The 17878-nt window shown below is 35.9% G+C and overlaps 1 protein-coding gene across 10 annotated transcripts in view; it reads left to right on the top strand.

The window, feature by feature from the left end:
- The window catches only part of MAGI2 (membrane associated guanylate kinase, WW and PDZ domain containing 2), a 1322716-nt gene that overhangs the window by 754594 nt on the left and 550244 nt on the right, over nt 1-17878 (top strand). For all 10 annotated transcript variants that reach the window (XM_078060071.1, XM_078060067.1, XM_078060065.1 and 7 more), the window contains exon 3: nt 6431-6550. In XM_078060071.1, the coding sequence (XP_077916197.1) occupies nt 6431-6550 (120 nt within the window). The remainder of the gene's footprint in view (nt 1-6430; nt 6551-17878) is intronic.

Genomic DNA, 17878 nt, shown 5'->3' with positions numbered 1-17878 from the left:
AGCATTAAAAGAAGATGAGCTTTAACTTTTAGCTCTATGATTCATCATCTGTACTTCCTCTTTTATTCTACCTAGCTTCCACCCTATTCTTAATGCTGGGGGATAACTTGTTGTTACTGCTGAGTGTTGCTTCACTGTCACCTCGGGATTCATAATCATTTGAGTTGGGAAAGTAACTATAATTATTTCAGCATAAAAATAAGGTAAGTAACTGCTTCAGGAAATTCAACTTAACTATTCCGCCAGTCTAGGTATGAATTACTGTTAGCTTCAGATACCCATCGTACAACACTTCATCACATTTCACATTATTTGCCTTATTTCTAGAATCTTATTTCTTTCCAAAGGGGTGTTTGTAGATCACCAATTGCTTTCTCTTTATTTAGCCAATTGCTTTCTCCTTCTGGGGGCCAGTTGATTTAACAACAACTAATATCTTTTTTCCTGGATGAGTAGATCTGAAATGATGCTTTCTGACTCTTGTTGTTGAAGGTCCTATGCCGGTGGGTAAAATTAAATGACTCACTAATCAGGTTTTATGAGCGCTTTCACATTTTTCAGATGATTCAGCAAATGGTAGGAAACTTCTTGCAACCTAGTCCATAGACTCTACTGGTTCTAAATGTCTACTAACAAAAGACAAAACACCCCTGTACGTAGTGATTGAACCATTGTGTCTCACATTTTAGCATGTTAATCAAGGGAAATGGATTTATATCTCAACTTATGTTTCTTCCTTTTTTTTCTTTTTAAAGATTTTATTTATTCACCTAAGAGAGAGAGAGAGTGCACAAGCAAGGGGAGGGGCAGGGGAGAAGCAGACTCCTCACTGAACAGGGAGCCCGACTCGGGGCTTGATTCCAGGACCCTGGGATCATGACCTGAGCCAAAGGCAGACGCTTAACCGACTGAGCCATTCAGGCACCTCTCAACTTATGTTTCTTTATACCCAGACAATAACCATGGCAACCTGAGTCTTTAGGTATAAGAACTTTTTATTTTTAAGAAGTGTTAGTGTGAATGAAATTAATTTATTTAAAACTTTAATTATAGTAGATTCCAAAAGTAAGATACCATCAATGATGTCTGTTAGAATTGTATTATTCTTAGTAGTACTATTAATATTACTAAAGAGGAATGCAGTCGTATTACCATAATGTTCGTGTTTTTACTTTTTCTAATACCCTTTCATATGTATTATTTACCTCATTGCAAATGACAACTGATGGTCAACTAAATGATGTTCTATTTTTTTAATTTAAAAAAATTTTATTTTAATTCCAGTTAGTTAGCATACAGTGGAATATTTCAGGTGTGCAATATAGTGATTCAGCACTTCCACAGTATCCTGTGCTCATCATGACAGGTGCACTCTTTAATCACCATTGCTTATTTCACCCATCCTCCCACCCACCTCCCCTCTGGTAACCATTAGTTTGTTCCCTATAGTTAAGAGTCTGTTTCTTGGTTAGCCTCTTTTTTTTTCCTTTTGCTCATTTGTTTTTATGTTTCTTAAATTCCATGTAAGAGTGAAATCATATGGTATTTATCTTGCTCTGACTTATTTCACTTAGCATAATACTCTCTAGCTCCATCCCTGTCATTGCAAATGGCAAGATTTCGGTCTTTTTTTTTTTTTTATGGCTAAGGAATATTACATTCATTGTATATGTGTGTACTACATCTTCTTTATCCATTCATCAGTCGATGGACACTTGGGCTATTTCCCTAATTGGCTATTGTAGATAATGCTGCTATAAATATTGGGATGCATGTATCCCTTTGAATTACTTTTGTATTCTTTGGGTAAATATCTAGTAGTACAATTGCTGGGTCATAGGGTAGCTCTATTATTAATTTCTTGAGGAACCTCCATACTGTTTTCCAGAGTGGCTGCACCAGTTTGCATTCCCACCAACAGGGCGAGAGGGTTCCCCTTTTTCTGCATCCTTGCCAACATCTGTTGTTTCCTGTGTTGTTAATTTTAGCCATTCTGACAGGTATGAGGTGATATCTCATTGTAGTTTTGATTCATATTTCCCTGATGATGAGTGATGTTGATCATCTTTCCATGTGTCTTTTGGGCATCCATATGTCAGGGTTTTTGGCTGGCTCAGTCAGAAGAGCATGTGACTCTTGATCTCAGGGTCATGAGTTTGAGCCCCACCTTGGGTGTAGAGATTACATAAAAATAAATATATAAATAAACTGAAATGATATTTTAATCCAGGACAACATATCTAAATTATTAAAACAAAAATAGAATGCAAATGTTCTGAATTCCAACTTTGAAAACCTTTCTGCTACACCATGCTTCCACTTCCCTTTTTAAAAACATGGGGTGGTATAATACTATGTAAATCTATTTCCAGCTAAACCTCTCTGAGGGAAAGTTTCAAAACATGCATGGCTAGAAGGATGGTGGTGACATTAACAGAGGAACAGTGTAGAGAAAGTATGTTTTCATTATGATATTTTCCTGAAATGCTGAGTCAGATTTGTCACCCATGAGGATGGAATAAACTCTTTTTCAGGCGTGCAAAGTCTCAAAAAATGTAGCTGCTATGCAACCTTTGATAGAAAGCTTCTGACAGATGTGCTCTGCCAAAATGAGGAACTAGACCACAAAAAAAGACATGGGACCTGGGAGAGAGCAGTAAAACATAGAAGAGGCAAAGTGAATGCCCGGGATGATGGTGAAAGATGATCCCAGGACAGCGGCTGTGTCCTAGGACAACATAGTCTGGATTGGAGCAGGCTAGAAGCTCCAGGAGTGATTTCTTCAATACGATAAACATGATGAAATATCAGATATGCTTGTATATGTTGAAAGTCAATTTATCCAACAAGGAGGGAGTTAATTAATTGAATTATCTATTAATATATGGAAAATTGGAAATGGAAACATTAAATCTAGAGTAAATGAAAGTTATGCAAGAAAGGAAAATTAGTACACTACAAGGTTCAGCTGGAATAGATTTACCTAGTATTATTATTGTAAACATTAAACAGTAATCTAAACACAAGTTTGTTCTATTGGGAGTATGGGAGGAGGTAAGAAGGAGGAAGTGATGTGTAGAAGTGTGGGTAAAAAAGAGCTAAATCCTCACTTTGCTTTACTAAGAAATCAGGAAATAATAAAGTAAACAAAGAAACAAAAACAAGGGACATCTTAAATAAATTTTAAATGTATGGAAGTAAAAGAATCAGCTAAAAGAGTTAAAAGTCTTTGCATTTGGGTAAAGGAAGGGTGTGGAGAGTGGTGATGACAGTACGCTTTTATTTAAACACTGAACTCTAGAATGGTAGAATCTTCAAAATATCTGTATATTTAACTCTGATTTAAAAAAAGAAAAAAACAACTGAACTGCAAGAAGGCAGAAGAGAAGAGATTCATCTTAGCAAGATAGATGGATGATTCCAATTAAGGGTGAAGATAATGCAGGAAAGGAAAGTACAAATTAAGAAACTTCAGGGAATTTGACTTCAGATTATCTCTTACTTTACCAAAAAGAAAATGAGCTAATATCTTCTGCTGAAAGTCAAAGCAGTTGAATATTAGAAAATGGTAAGATTGTCATAGAGAGGGAAGATGTATAAAAAGATTACCAAGCATCAGTAGTATCCAACTGATATTGGATAACCTGAATTTGTAGGGTGCTTTGTTAGTGCATGCTCATGGTTTTCTGTAGCAACTACAGTCTATGAATGAAATATCCAATAGTGAACTTGGGAGCTTATTAAGAGTTGGGAAATGGTGAAGATGAACCAAAGGAGAGACAAGATTCTAGGTTGTTTCCAGCCCTTTAGAATTTAGAGGCAAATGAAGCCATATTTGGGGAACACCAGGGAAATTAGAAGAGATCAAGAGACTGGGGGTTATAATTATAAAGAAGAAAAGAATGAAAAAAAGAGGATGTGAGATGGATGTCAAAGATGGGAATTGCAGGGGCGCCTGGGTGGCTCAGTTGTTAAGCGTCTGCCTTCAGCTCAGGTCATGATCCCAGGGTCCTGGGATTGAGTCCCACATCGGGCTCCCTGCTCTGTGGGAAGCCTGCTTCTCTCTCTCCCACTCACCCTGCTTGTGTTCCCTCTCTCGCTGTGTCTCTCTGTCAAATAAATAAATAAAATCTTTAAAAAAAAAAAAAAGATGGGAATTGCCACATTTAGGATTATAGTGTAGAATTTCTTCAAGCCATAATGAGGTAGGTGAGCCCCCAGTCCGAATAAGCAGCCAGCGTCAAGCAGGTCCATGGCAACAGGTGACACTGATGTAGCCGCTGGGAGTCTGTATCCCCAATGCAAGAGCTCAGTCACATTATCCTCAGGTGCAATGTAGAGATGGAAAACCTACCCAGTGAACCAGAGTACTGATGGTCCTCCCTAAAAATCACAACCACAAGCACATTCACTAGAGTTTGACACACGCAAGAAGCAGACCTGGAAATTGCCTTCAGGCATGTGGTCCTGTGCTCACATTGTGCTAGGAGTGCATTCTCATGCTGCAAGCTGTTAATTAATCAAAGTGTGTAGCTTCTGAAATATGCAGATAAATTAGGAAGGAAAATTGAATCTTTGTTATGTGATTTTTCTTAATGATTAGAGTGTGTTCTAAATAAACAGAAAAACAAATTGATTACCAAAAACTATGTTAATGTGCTTTTAATTCACAAGGGTGAAGCATATAAAAGTCAGGATATTGAAAGTTAAGGTTCTCATAGAAACATTAATTGGACAACATTATGCATACTAGGTGTGGGAGGTTTATATTTTATAACATAAAAGCAGTAAGAAATATTGCAAAATGTGGCTCAGCTAAACAAAATGAAATAACAAATTTAGGGGAAAGTCATTAAGTGTGATTATGGAAAAAATTGTTTTGCAACCTCCAAAGAAGGGTTATAAAATTTAATTTTAGGAAATAATGCCTTCAAATCTTTTCAAAAAATGTTTTCAATGGAAATTATTCATTTTTATAAAAAAATCAATTTCCCTAACACATTGTATGTTCTGACATGAGTTTATGCCTTTCATTTGCAGCTCAGATTTGTTTCTAATAGACCAAAAGAAGAACTGACTGGCTATTTTCATGGCCTTGTTCATAAAGATTTCATAGACTGAAAATTAAATGTAAGGGTTTAAAATATTTTTTTAGTATACAGAGAATACGGAGGAAATTTTAAATATGAAGAAGCCTGCCAGTGTACTAATACTTGCTTCTATATTTGACCTCTGTGTATTTCTGTAAACTATTTGCATATATGGATTATGGAAATTGCAACCTGATCATACAGAATGTTTTATTTAGGTAGCACAGAAAAAAGAAAAGAACTTAAGGCATGTTCAGAGAAGGAAGTGCACCAGAAAACAAACCTACAGCCTTTACTATGTCTCTGTTTTCATTCCTGCCTCATGCACTGGACTGCAGGTCTGGAAGCTTGAGTTCTCCAGTACGGCTGCACTGAGCCATAGGTGGATGTTTCTGTCACTTGACCCCAGAAGCTCCATTCATTCTATAGGAAACAGGAGTGGTGGACCCATGAAGTGACTCCTTGGAGCATGTCACTTCCCAATCCAGTCAGAACTAAAGGCAAGAAGGAAGGAAGGAAGGAAGGAAGGAAGGAAGGAAGGAAGGAAGGAAGGAAGGAAGGAAGGAAGGAAGGAAGGGTGGAAGGAAGGGAGGAAGGAAGGGAGGGAGGGAGAGAGGGAGGGAGGGAGAGAGGGAGGAAGGGAGAGAGGGAGGGAGGGAGAGAGGGAGGGAGGAAAGAAGGAAAGCAGGCAGACAGGCAAGCCGGAAGGAAGGAAGGAAACTATTACTAGCATTATAATACTACCTCAATTATCACCAATTCCAACTATTTAATTAATTTTAAGTAATAATAAAGATTTTGTGTTCCTTTAAATCAAATATAAGTTATTTTTTGGTGCAAATTAACAAATGAAAACCAAAAGTACCCTCACAAAGGAGCAGATTATGAAAATATAAAGATAAATCGACATGCTGCTAACATTTCTATTTTCCATTGTATTTTATGTCATAGCAAGGCAATCTACAGAACAATAAAGGTTCATTCATAGAAGTGAGATATGTAAATTCCTGAGTTAGCAGACTCCTGGCCCAGTATTCAAAACGCCTCTTCAAAAAAGGCACAACGGTCTGCATTTTTCACTGGAAAAAATCTATGCAACCACATTCCATGGCAATGAATTCTTTATAAGCTTGATGAAGAAAAATGCTTTGTATACTTACTTTAATCTTTACCCCCTGTTATTTTCTGTTTCCAAACAAACAGAAGGACAAATGCAAACTGCCAACTCGCAGGATGTACAAACAAGTGTTATTGAATATTCAGAAGTATGGTGGTATTTCTAAAGTTCAACAACAAATCACTTAGAGTCTTTCTTTTGTTTTTAAATTTTCCTTATTCAGGCACCACAAGGCCACATAAGGAGGGTGAGGTCCCTGGAGTGGACTATATTTTCATCACCGTTGAAGATTTTATGGAATTGGAGAAAAGTGGTGCTCTCCTAGAAAGTGGGACTTATGAAGGTAAGCACAGCTCTACTGCTAAATGTATTCGTTGTTGCATCACATTTTTCTCCTTTGATTGAGATGCATTAGGACACCAGATTACCAATATGCCACTCTGGGTTGAGAGCTTTAATGAGGTCATTTCAGAAACATATTTGCTTAAAAAAAAAAAAGTTAAGCTACATCTGGATTAACTCTACTCTTCAGATGCCAAGAGATATGTATATCCCCTGAAGTAGGCTTGGGATGGCATCCTGAGGCTAAACTGTGTGTGATCTTCCAAATAAATTATCTTCATCTCTGGAGCATCTCAGGGCTTGAGTTCCAGTTCTGTCATTATCTCTGTGTAGTTTTCTTCAGTTTCTTCACTTCACTGGCCTTCACTTGCCTCCCATGCAAAATGATGAAGTAGGAAAATATGATCTCTGCATGCTCTCCAAAGCTCTGGTCTAATAGCAAGTCTCCTTGTGTACCCGAATCAAAAATGAACAGTAAATGACACTGAAAGCTTGAATGCGGGAAGTGTGTTTCAGTGGAAAGAGTACTGTAACATGAGCCAGAATCTGTCTCAGTTCCAAATCTGGCTTTATTACTTAACCACTGTAAATACTAAATAACCCAGTTAGTGTCTGTAAACCTCAGTAGAATTAGCTGTAAATGGGGAATGGTAGCATTGAAAAATATAAATAACATGTTGATATGATCACATTTCTACCTTTAAGTGACATCTACATGCATATAGTTTATGTCTAATGAAATTATGTATCTGTGTATGCATAAAGAAACTTTAAAATGATATGACTAAAAAAACGGTAGAGAACACTATTTTTATTCCTATTTCACAGTTATTGTATGTCTGAACTATATTTATATATTTGTTATTAACTTGAAAGATGAATCTAGTTTTACTGTACTATAATTAATAATGAGTGATACTAAAAACAAAACTAATAATATATACATTGCTGCTTAGTGCATAAAATACCTGAGGTCTACCATCAGCAAATAAGTTGGGTTTGGTATCAGTTGGCCGTCCACTTCCCCCTTCATTTACTTGTGGATGCCCGGTGGACTATAGTTATTTAAGAACTTAATATTTTAAAGTTGTTAGAAGTATTAAATCTCTTCTTTTACTTTTCACACTCCTAAGGTAATTTAGGCTGAGACATATGCCTATTTTATGGCTAAGACATTTACTTGCTTATTGCCACATTTACAAGAAATTAGCAAAAATACCCAGGAAAAGAAAATGGCTTTACACATGAGTATTGTTTCTTGTTCATATTGTCAAAAATGAATAATAGTGGAAGTTGATTGAAAATATTTTAAATACAGGAGCACCTGAGTGGCTCAGTTTGTTAATGTCCGACTCTTGATCTTAGCTCAGGTCACGATCGCAGGGTCATGAGATCGAGCCCTATGTGGGGCTCCATGCTCAGTGGGGAGTCTGCTTGAGATTCTCTCTCTCCCTCTTTCTCCCCCTCTGCTCCCTCTGCTCATGCTCTCTCTCTCTCTCTAAAATAAACAAATAAATCTAAAAAAAAAAGAGAAAATATTTTAAATACAAAAGCTGTGTTGGTCATATAACCTGGCTTACACTATATGAAAAATAACTATATAAATCATAGAAAATACTCATATCAAAGAAGTCAGAGTAAATGAACAATAAATTTTGTAGTATATTTTCCAGCAGGCTTTGTGACATTATTTAGTGGCATTCATTCGTTTGCATGTCTGCCAATAATAATGCATTGTATTTAATTACCTTATTAAATATTATATTTATGTCACAAAGAACCAGTGGCTTAACATAAGGAGCATTCCAAGAGTAGTATGATTAACAATATGACTTTTTCTTTTTGTTTGTAAAAATAGAGACTGTGTTAACTGTATAGAAGGTGAAAAAATTAAACCAAGTGTTCATGTTAAATCTCCACTGTTCTCATGATAAACTAGATGCCATGAAATTTAATAGCAATATTTTAAAAATAAAGTCTTACTTAAATTTTAGGTTCCAGTTAAATTTTGAGGGAACTATCTCGAAACTGTATAAATGTAGCCAAGTTTTGTGAGCCAGAGTGGGTTGTCCTGAATCTTCTTTAGACATCTTTTCAGTATTGGGAGTTTAGTTTCCTAAAGTTTGATGCCAGCTTGTTAATTGCCTCCATGTCCATAGAACTGATCATTGACTAATAAGGCTGATTTATATATATGACTTTGGGGAATCAATACCATTGTTTGCAAATACACATGGTGTACTTGGATGAATAAGATACTCCTTTTTCAGGTCACATAACCATCTAGGCAGACATCTAGGGAGCATTCTCAAATCTTGGGATCTTTGGATTTTTCTACAATTACAGCTGAGGAACCAGTAGAATTGACATTCTAATGAAAATCACTATTATTCCTTCAGATTGATCGTAAGCTCTAGGCTCAGGGTTACCACTTAGTGTGTTACTTGTCAGGGAACCTGAGGAATGCCTTTTCTGCAGTTGAGACTTTCAGAATATATAGAATAACAATCATGTGCTACTCACCTAGACAAAGAAGACCTGAGAGCTTTTATATTTGTCAAACTTTCATGATATCAATCTCTCATAAGATTTCTTCAGTAAAGTCCTAGTTTTTCTATGTTATATATTCCTCCTTCTGCAGTGTTTGGGCCATTTCTCTGTCCCTTCCTCCTTGCTAGAACATTCGCATGCCTTCTCAGTACTCTACAGCCCTCAGCCAGACTAAAAAATTCATTTTTGATATCTGCAAGTCCACTAAAGAAAATAAGAAATTGAGTTACTCTCAGTGTTAAGGTTATAGACCAGTTAACTATGTTGGGCCCTTAAGACTGATTCCAACCCACACACCAGAACATCAAGACTACTGATGCAATTGGAGGTAGGGAGACAGCCCCGGCTTCTTCTTTCTCATAAATACTTAGCAACCTAACTTGTGCATTTCTTGTCAGGAACTGGGAACCCATTCATTTTTTTTTTTTTTATTAACAAAGATCAAGGAAGTCCTCTGTAAAATATCTAGTTAAGATGCCCATCATTGAGAAAACCAGTCTTACAGTATTCACCCCACCAATCAGTTTCAGAACAGGAGACACCTACCTGAAAAGTAGTTAAGAGGAAGAATATATTCTTTTAAGTATTTCTCATATGTATGCATTTTAGTCTCACTGTCAATAATTCTAAGTTTAGTCTTGGTGAATAGATGTAAATAAAATGCAGTTTGTCCTTTGACTAGAAACAAAATGGACTGTCCTGAATTGCAGATCTACCTCTTAGAAATTGGCTCAAATTACTTGCTCCAAAAGAGCAATTCTCTTACTTACCTGAGGCTGCAAGGAAGGCCTTAGTGTGCTTGAGTTACTGTCTACAGTTATGCCACGTGATCCTAGGCAGAGTTTTAGCAGATTCTTAAAGTCTCTTCTCTGCAGCACCAACTCCTTGCTCAGTCTAACACCTCATTTCAGTCTGCTATACAACAGCTGCTGAGTGCCCTTGCATGCATATGGCCCAACGGACTTGGTTCTGATGGATCTTGGTAAACAGCCTCTTTTTCATGACTTGGATGATCCCATCCTTACCTTTTCATATTGAGTCAAGTTTAAAATTAAGTTAATAGAACAAAGCCCAGCAGTGAGCCTGACATAAAATCAAGTAACAGACGGTATGAACCTTTATGTCAGGACTGAAGGTATAGGCTTCATATGAAACACAGACCACAGAGCTCTGTTAAATGCAGATAATTCCTTTAGGATTAAGATCACATGCAGCTATGAATGAGACACCAAGAGGTCTAAATAAGTGAGTTGATCTGGTAATCTAAAGGATAAGTACTCTAAGTGCCTGGAAGGAAGCCTTGTCTTTGGGAACTGTCCAACGTGCTGAATTACCCATGGCTCTAAATCCGTGAATCCTGCCTGACCTACCTCTTCCATTTGTCTGGAATGTTGCATTCATGGTTTCACTGACCACTCGCACCAGTTATTTGCCTCAACCTTTGTTCTGAATGTCATTATTAACTAACCCCATGTCTCCTGAGCTGTGCCTGGAATCTCATTTCATTAACTCATCTACTGAGATCATACACAGTCATGTTCTGTCATATCATCCACTACAGTATTTTGCTGTTTTGCTTTTAAATGGAAACAAAGCTATTTTTCTATCTATTGAAGAAGCCACTGATCCCAAACTTCAGTGTTTCCTTTAGATAGACATAAGCTTATTGTAATATTGCCCCAATTTTTAAGAAGACTAAATCAAGACCAGCAAATTATTTGGGCACCTTACAGAATATAGTACCAATATGGCACTCACCTTCACCTCAATTCTATGATTTCTCCTAATCATGGACCTAACATATATGGCTTGAGCCTACTGCAAACAGCACACCTACCTTCTTAAACAATTTTATTACAGGGACTATGAAATTCAATATGTTCTCTTCTATACGTAAAAGTATGGTCCTTCCTGGTGTAGCACATAAAATCCTGTAAAAAAAATTATTAAGTACAGGGGCACCAGGGTGGCTCAGTCAGTTAAGCATCTGCTGTTGGCTCAGGTCATGATCCCGGGCTCCTGGGATCAAGCCCTGCATCGGGCTCCCTGCTCAGGGGAGAGTCTGTTTCTTCCTCTCCCTCTGCCCCTCCCCCCTGCTCATGCTCTTGCTGGCACGTTCTCTCTCTCTCTCTCAAATGAGCAAATAAAAAATCTTTAAAAAAATCATTAAGTACAAATAATTTTCTATGAAACTAACAAGCAGATCATGATGAGAGAAGAGATACAACAAATTTTACATAAATCCATTTCATTTTACTAAAATCAGCATCAACTTTTTAAAAAATCATAGCCTTGATACATTTATTATTGAAATGTGAATTTCTATTTTCAATCAAGATAGCATTGGGTGACAAAGGGATACTGAAGCCAAAGAAAAATCATTACTGGCACTATAAATAGTGTTGAGAAAAAACGTTCTTCTATCAATCCAAGTTTCTACCCACTGAAATGTAAATAATATTTCCTGAAGGGCAGATCAGTGCTTAAATTGATGCTAAGATTATTGTCATTCCAGGAGACCAAAATGAGATAAAATGTCATTGTTTTTCCTTTTCCCTTACACTCTATTACAAGAGAAAATTTTTACCATATAAATAATAACCTTTATAACAACAGTAGATTCTTGGAGCTTGCAGTTAAAGGGGTCCAGTTGTTATTATATATCCAGATTATAACATGTTTTTATTTTGATACCTGCTCCTTTTTCTTTCTTTCGGCAATATTCCTACTGTGGAAGATTCTAAGCCATACATTTGGGTGTTCATTTTAGGAACACTAAACATTTACACATAAAGCTCCTTAAATCTTTATTTGACCAGTAGAGGAAAACACATTAGTGAAGTTTTACACCCCTTTGGGATCTTATAATGCCAATTTTTTTTCTTTTTTTCTGTAAGTGATTTAATCTGTATTCAGAGCTATTGACAGAGAGTGTATGATTTTGCATGCTGCTTTGCTCTTGTGTAAGGCACTAAAATTAGATGTATTATTGTGCATTAAAATGTGACAAAATATCCTTTTGGTTTGGGACCTTTTATAAACCCAGCTTTTTCCAAAATATGTAATGCAAATGCCTCTTTCTAAGTATTTTTTTCTCCCAAATGAGACTAGAAGCAACAAACCAAGGAATTAATTAACTAATTTAATACTATCATATAAATTATAACTTAAAGACTAAAGTCAAGGAACATGAAATGACTTGCTTGTTATTACCTAAAGTACAACATTAACCAGTTTACTATTAGCTGTATAAATTTTTGTTTAGTTGTAGTTAAAAGGAAGAGGAGCAGCCTTTTTGGAGCATGTCATTAAAATAAATCCAATATTCAAGGGCATAGGACTCACTTCTTCAGCTCTCTCACAACCCATAATGATAATAATAATAGGTAAAGCCTAGGTTTCCAAAACTGTGATAATCAGAGTTTAATTAATTTCCCTCAAGCTCATGTCTTTAATTACAATGTTTTCTTAACTCCTGTATACATCCCTTATAAATTTTTGTCTGAAACAAATTGAGACTTCACCTGAAAAAAATATAATGCCCTTCATTTAGTGGGAAGAAAAAAATGCATGCCTTTAAAACTTTGACTTGTATTTCTTTCCACTGCTTCAAAAAGCAGAACCTATTTGCCTTTCCTGATTGGATGAATATTTTCAAACCCTCTGAGTTGTCTTACTTTATTTTTTTTTATTTTTTTCCTTTTGAACAGAAATTGAATTTGATGTCAAGAAACAACAAACACAATTGATGCTTACATCTTTTACCTGTCAAGTTCAAGTCAGCTTATTAAACATGTACTACACACATAGAATTTAACTAGGTAGGAAAGGTGCATAGAATAGTTCCTGTTCACAATAAACATACAATCTGTTGAGCAGCTATAATCCATAACATGATGCCAATATAATGCTGGAAGACAATGACAAAGATATACTCCAAACCTTGTATGAGCAAACACAGGAATCACCGAACCCAGTCTGAGAAAAGAGAAAGTTAATAAAGGCTTCTTGAAAGTTTTAACAATGTAGTTTATCTTGATGATTAAGTAGGAGGTAGCCAGGACAATTAAAAAGTAGGGACAGGGCACCTGCATGGCTCAGTCAGTTAAGTGTCTGACTCTTGATCTTGGCTCAGGTCTTGATCTCAGGGTGGTGAGTTCAAGCCCTGCATTGGGCTCCATGCTGGTGTGGAGCGTGAGCTGAGCATTCTATGCATTCTCTGCTGAGCCAAGAGCTGCTCTCATCCAGCCACCCCATCTGTGTACAAAGCAGAAAGGACCGAGTGGATGCTATGGCTCTCTGGAGTTTAGGTTATCCCAGAAACTGGCTTATAGTTCTTCAGGCTGCTAGAGTTTTGTTGCAAGAACCCTCAGTCCTGCAAGTGGCTTTAGCCAGTGCCCTTCTATCTGTGTGCGTCTCTTCCTCCTCTCTTGAGTTGTCTTAACTTTGAATTGACTCATTTCATAGGAGGCACACAAGAGTTTTGATCAAATTGATTACTGTGGTCTTCTATATGAGAGCATATATTTCTCTGAAATAACATAGTGATGACCAATGGCTCTTGCCATTAGTGTTAGATTAGACATACAGACCTTTTGAAAGGAGATGTTTTACTTGACCCAGTTATTTTAAGTGGTGCCCAAATGTCCCCTTCCAAAGTCTTCTTCAGAGACTTCAGTTTGTTTCACAGACTAATGACTTGAAAACTATAACCTAACATCCTTCTCTACAAAAGTCAGTTTTATATCTGAATTTCAAATCTGAAAAGTAAAACTTCCTGAGACATTCTTTCCTTATATCTTCTATACTTCTGCTCTGAAGAACAGAAGAGCCTAGAATATGATTGACCATGAATGTTCTTTCTCTCAGGAGAGAGAAATCACCAAAAATAGAAAAAAAAAATAGTCCCCTCATTTTTATTGCTAAGTAAGTATTTTATTTCAAAACATGGTTACCAATCTCCAGAAAAGTTACAATAGATGTAGATAATTTTATTAATTGTTTTTATAAGCTACACATTTCATTCATGCACAAAAACTATATCTGAAATTTTGAGGTCTCTATTGATCATCCTGCAAAGCATACATATATGCACAGTGCTTTCACTAAAAATTATGAAGTAACAGTCCTAAAAATACCCTGCTGCCCTGTGTTTAAATAAACCAATCATGTTGTAGGACTCACACCACATGAAAGCTCTCTTAGATCTGTTATAGGCTGTATTTGTTTGTAACAACCAGATAAAATTAGGATAAGTGGTCAACGTATCTTGTCTGCTTGAGACTGTTTTCATGAAAGCTAATTCTAAAGACCCTACAAATGTGAGTTTTAAAGGACCAGTAAAAACACAGATTGATATTAATTATTAGTTATAATAAAATAGAGAGTTTGACTTATAAACCTATTTATATTAGCTATGCTGGCCTCCCTTCTGTTCTTTGAACAGAACAAACACATTCCTACCCATCTGGGATCTTGAATTTGTCATTTTATTTTCCAGGGCTCCTTGTCTTCCAAATAACTACATATTCTATTTTCTCACTTTAAGATATTCATTTAAAAGTCGTCAGGAAACTTACCTGACAACCGTATCCAAAATTGCACCTGCCAACATTCTCCAACCCCTTCCTCTAATTTGTTTTTCTTCATTGTATTTACTATATAAATGAGATTATAGTTTGTATCTATTTGTCTATTTGGTTATTGTCAGTATCCAAACCACATGAATTTAAACTTTAAGAGATCAGATAACTTACTTGGATCATTGTTAATTCTTAAGTTTAGAGTGGTCTCTGGCACCTAGGAAGCACTCAGTGAATATGAGTTGAATAAATGAATGGATGTCTAGTTTCTTTCCTCAAAGTCAGCAATGGAAACCCCTTAATCCCCACATAGAAATTCAGCCTCGCCTGAGACCCTAGGATACATCCACTTCCTAATTCAAGATGTTCTAGGTCAATAGTAGGGAGCTGCAGCACCAATTTGACCTCAGAATCTTGTACTAGATTAATCTTGTATTATAATTGTAATAATTTTATTCTTGTCTTAATTCTCATGATTAACCTTGAGAGTCCCTGTTCTGAGTTCCTATACCTGTTTATCTGTCAGTACCCTACAAACTATAACACTGTCTCCAGAATACAGTTCTTACTGTATTGCTATGGCCATTCCTCATAGTCTGGTTTTTTCACTATGGTAATTCATGGTTTGTCAAATCACTCAAAATCAAAACCTAGTAGATTTGGTCAACAAAACTATATCTCCCATTAAACCCCCTCTCCACTCAAGTTCTATTGATTGTACTTACCTAAATACTTCTCGGACTCATGGTAATTGCCCTGTCTTGTTCATGTTCTCTTTATTTTTTTTCCATAAGTATTTCAAAGACTTTCTTGATTTCTCTACCTTTAGTACAGAAAGTCAGTGAACAGTTGGAGAATAGAAGTAATGAGGCCAAACCTTTGGAGAGATAGAAAGATCCTAGGTTGTATTAGAAAATATGCAAGTTCAGAAAGTTATTTTAAAACAAAGGAATTAGTATGTGTGTTCTCTCACTAAAGAAATGTAAAGGCATTTTAATTAACGACATATGGTGCTTGGAATGTATAGCATTTCACTAACATTTTCTGGCTGGTTTTCAATAAACTATAAGGGAGCATGAGTTTCTTTATTATTCTTTTATTCTTAGAGAATTAATGGAAAGGAAATGGAAATAAAATTTTATTCCATTATTAATTCTACACTGCTAATAAGATTTCTACTCCAACCTCACCTTTCTCTTTCATTTTACATGAGGGTGACTTTAAATTTTCTTATAATGTGTTAAAGTTCGATTTCTTTGACCACATAGTTAATGGACAAAATGATAAATATGAAAAATTCATGATTTAAATTGGAATACTGATGATAACCCAAATACTGAACACAACATGGAGTCAATAAACAAAAAGTTTTAAATAATATACAGGAAGCTCAAAGTGAGATGAACCTTATGATGATGGGTAAATCAAAGGAAAAGACTTGATTTAAAATTTTCCAATGAGTTTTTTCTCCTCACCCCCCTACTTTCATTCCATACATAAGAAGTTACCTCAACAGGCATGCATTTGACTAGAAAAACCTGCCCTTTGGCACTGTGAGCTGATATTGGAGGGTGCTATTTCCCAAAGGGACCTGTTCCCTCAAGGCTAGCCCACAAGAACAGAAAGATTTCTCCAGGTCAGGTCCCTCTGGATTATTTCCAAGAGAATTAGATACTTCCAATTTCTACTCCCATTCTCTGAGTTCTCCATTAAACTTCCAGAGAAAAAAATCTACTGATGCAGCTATCTGGTTTCACTAGAGATGAAGCAAGCATTACTACACTTAAAGTGTAACTTGTCGCAAAAAAGGGTGGTTCCTATCATTTCTACCTTCAAGGATGTCCAGGAACACTCATTTTCAAATAGTATTTGCAAGTTTGGTAACATCAACTACTCTCCTCTCTTCTCCTCTATCCTCCCTCAATTTAATAAGTCTCATTTACAGTAAAATGTAGCAGCAAATTAGGAGAGGGTGCATGCAATGATTTATGTAAGGGAGAGAGAAGTGGGGATGGAGACTCCTGGAGGCTGACACACTGACAGCCTGACAGTGATTGAGGACAGGGGAAAAGTACAAAAAGTGTATAGAAGAAATTAAAGAACAGAGTCACCTAGGGTCATTTGTTCTAGGGGAAGCACTCATCAGTCTCCCAGAGGACAGCAGAGTATTGCAACCCAGCACAGCTATTGATTTTCCTAATAATGACCTTGAGCTATCCAGAAAACGTTAAGTCATATGCAGAAGAGTAGTATTTGAGAAAGATTTCCTTCAAAGGTGATTAAAATTTAAAAGTTTGAACTTCTGAAGGGAAAGCCTAGAATATTCACCTAAACAGAATACCAGAGTCCCTGAAAATGCCAAGCAAATGAGTTGAAATATTTTAGCTATTTTCTGAGTAGAAAAAAATTATAATATGTATTCAAATTTATATTCAAATTAACACTTGATTAAATTGTCTCAATAATTAATTTATAAACACATTCTATAAATGCAAATACATGATGTTCTTATATGCCCAGAACATTTTAAGTGTATATGAATATACTTAAGAAAAATGACTAGATAGTTTCCAGTTATAATGAAGTTAGAAACTACGTATTCTTTGGCCTTGGTAATGTTTGTCATATTTTTTTTTTTTTTTAGTCAGAAATCCTATATGTTGTATATTTGCAAAGCAACTAATGAATATGCTAGACTTAAAATAAATCTATAAATAGATCTAAATATAAATAGATCTATAAAACTATTGGTGCATTACCAAACTGTTAAAATTAATGTATTAATAAAATGCAAATGTACAAGTTCATCCATTTTTTTAAAAAAATCTTTGCATAATAGTATGCTAATATTACTTTTCTCACTTTTTGAGACAGTCACCTGTCCCCCAAGGATCTTAAGGAGTGATAGGTACTGGCTACTTTCTCAAAGCCCCAATTGGGAAGGAAATACTATATCATTACTTTGGTTTGTTTTCATGAAAAGTTGACATTCAGAGTGTTATATATACTCATATTCGAAGCAAAACATATTAATCAGAAGTTAAAGATATTTTATACTGGTAAACTTTCTTGCCCCATTGTATTATCACATTTTTCCTTCATATTCATAGTCCTGCCTTTGCACTAACCTTCATTTTAGTACTCTTCTTGTTTGTTTTCTTTTCAATTATTTAGCTCCTGTCACAGTTTAGATTTTT

The sequence above is a fragment of the Halichoerus grypus genome, chromosome 12 (genome assembly GCF_964656455.1).
Source record: "Halichoerus grypus chromosome 12, mHalGry1.hap1.1, whole genome shotgun sequence".
NCBI classification, from domain to species: Eukaryota; Metazoa; Chordata; class Mammalia; order Carnivora; family Phocidae; genus Halichoerus; species Halichoerus grypus.
Note: the sequence above shows the minus strand (reverse complement) of the source record. Positions and strands in the feature narration are given on the sequence as shown.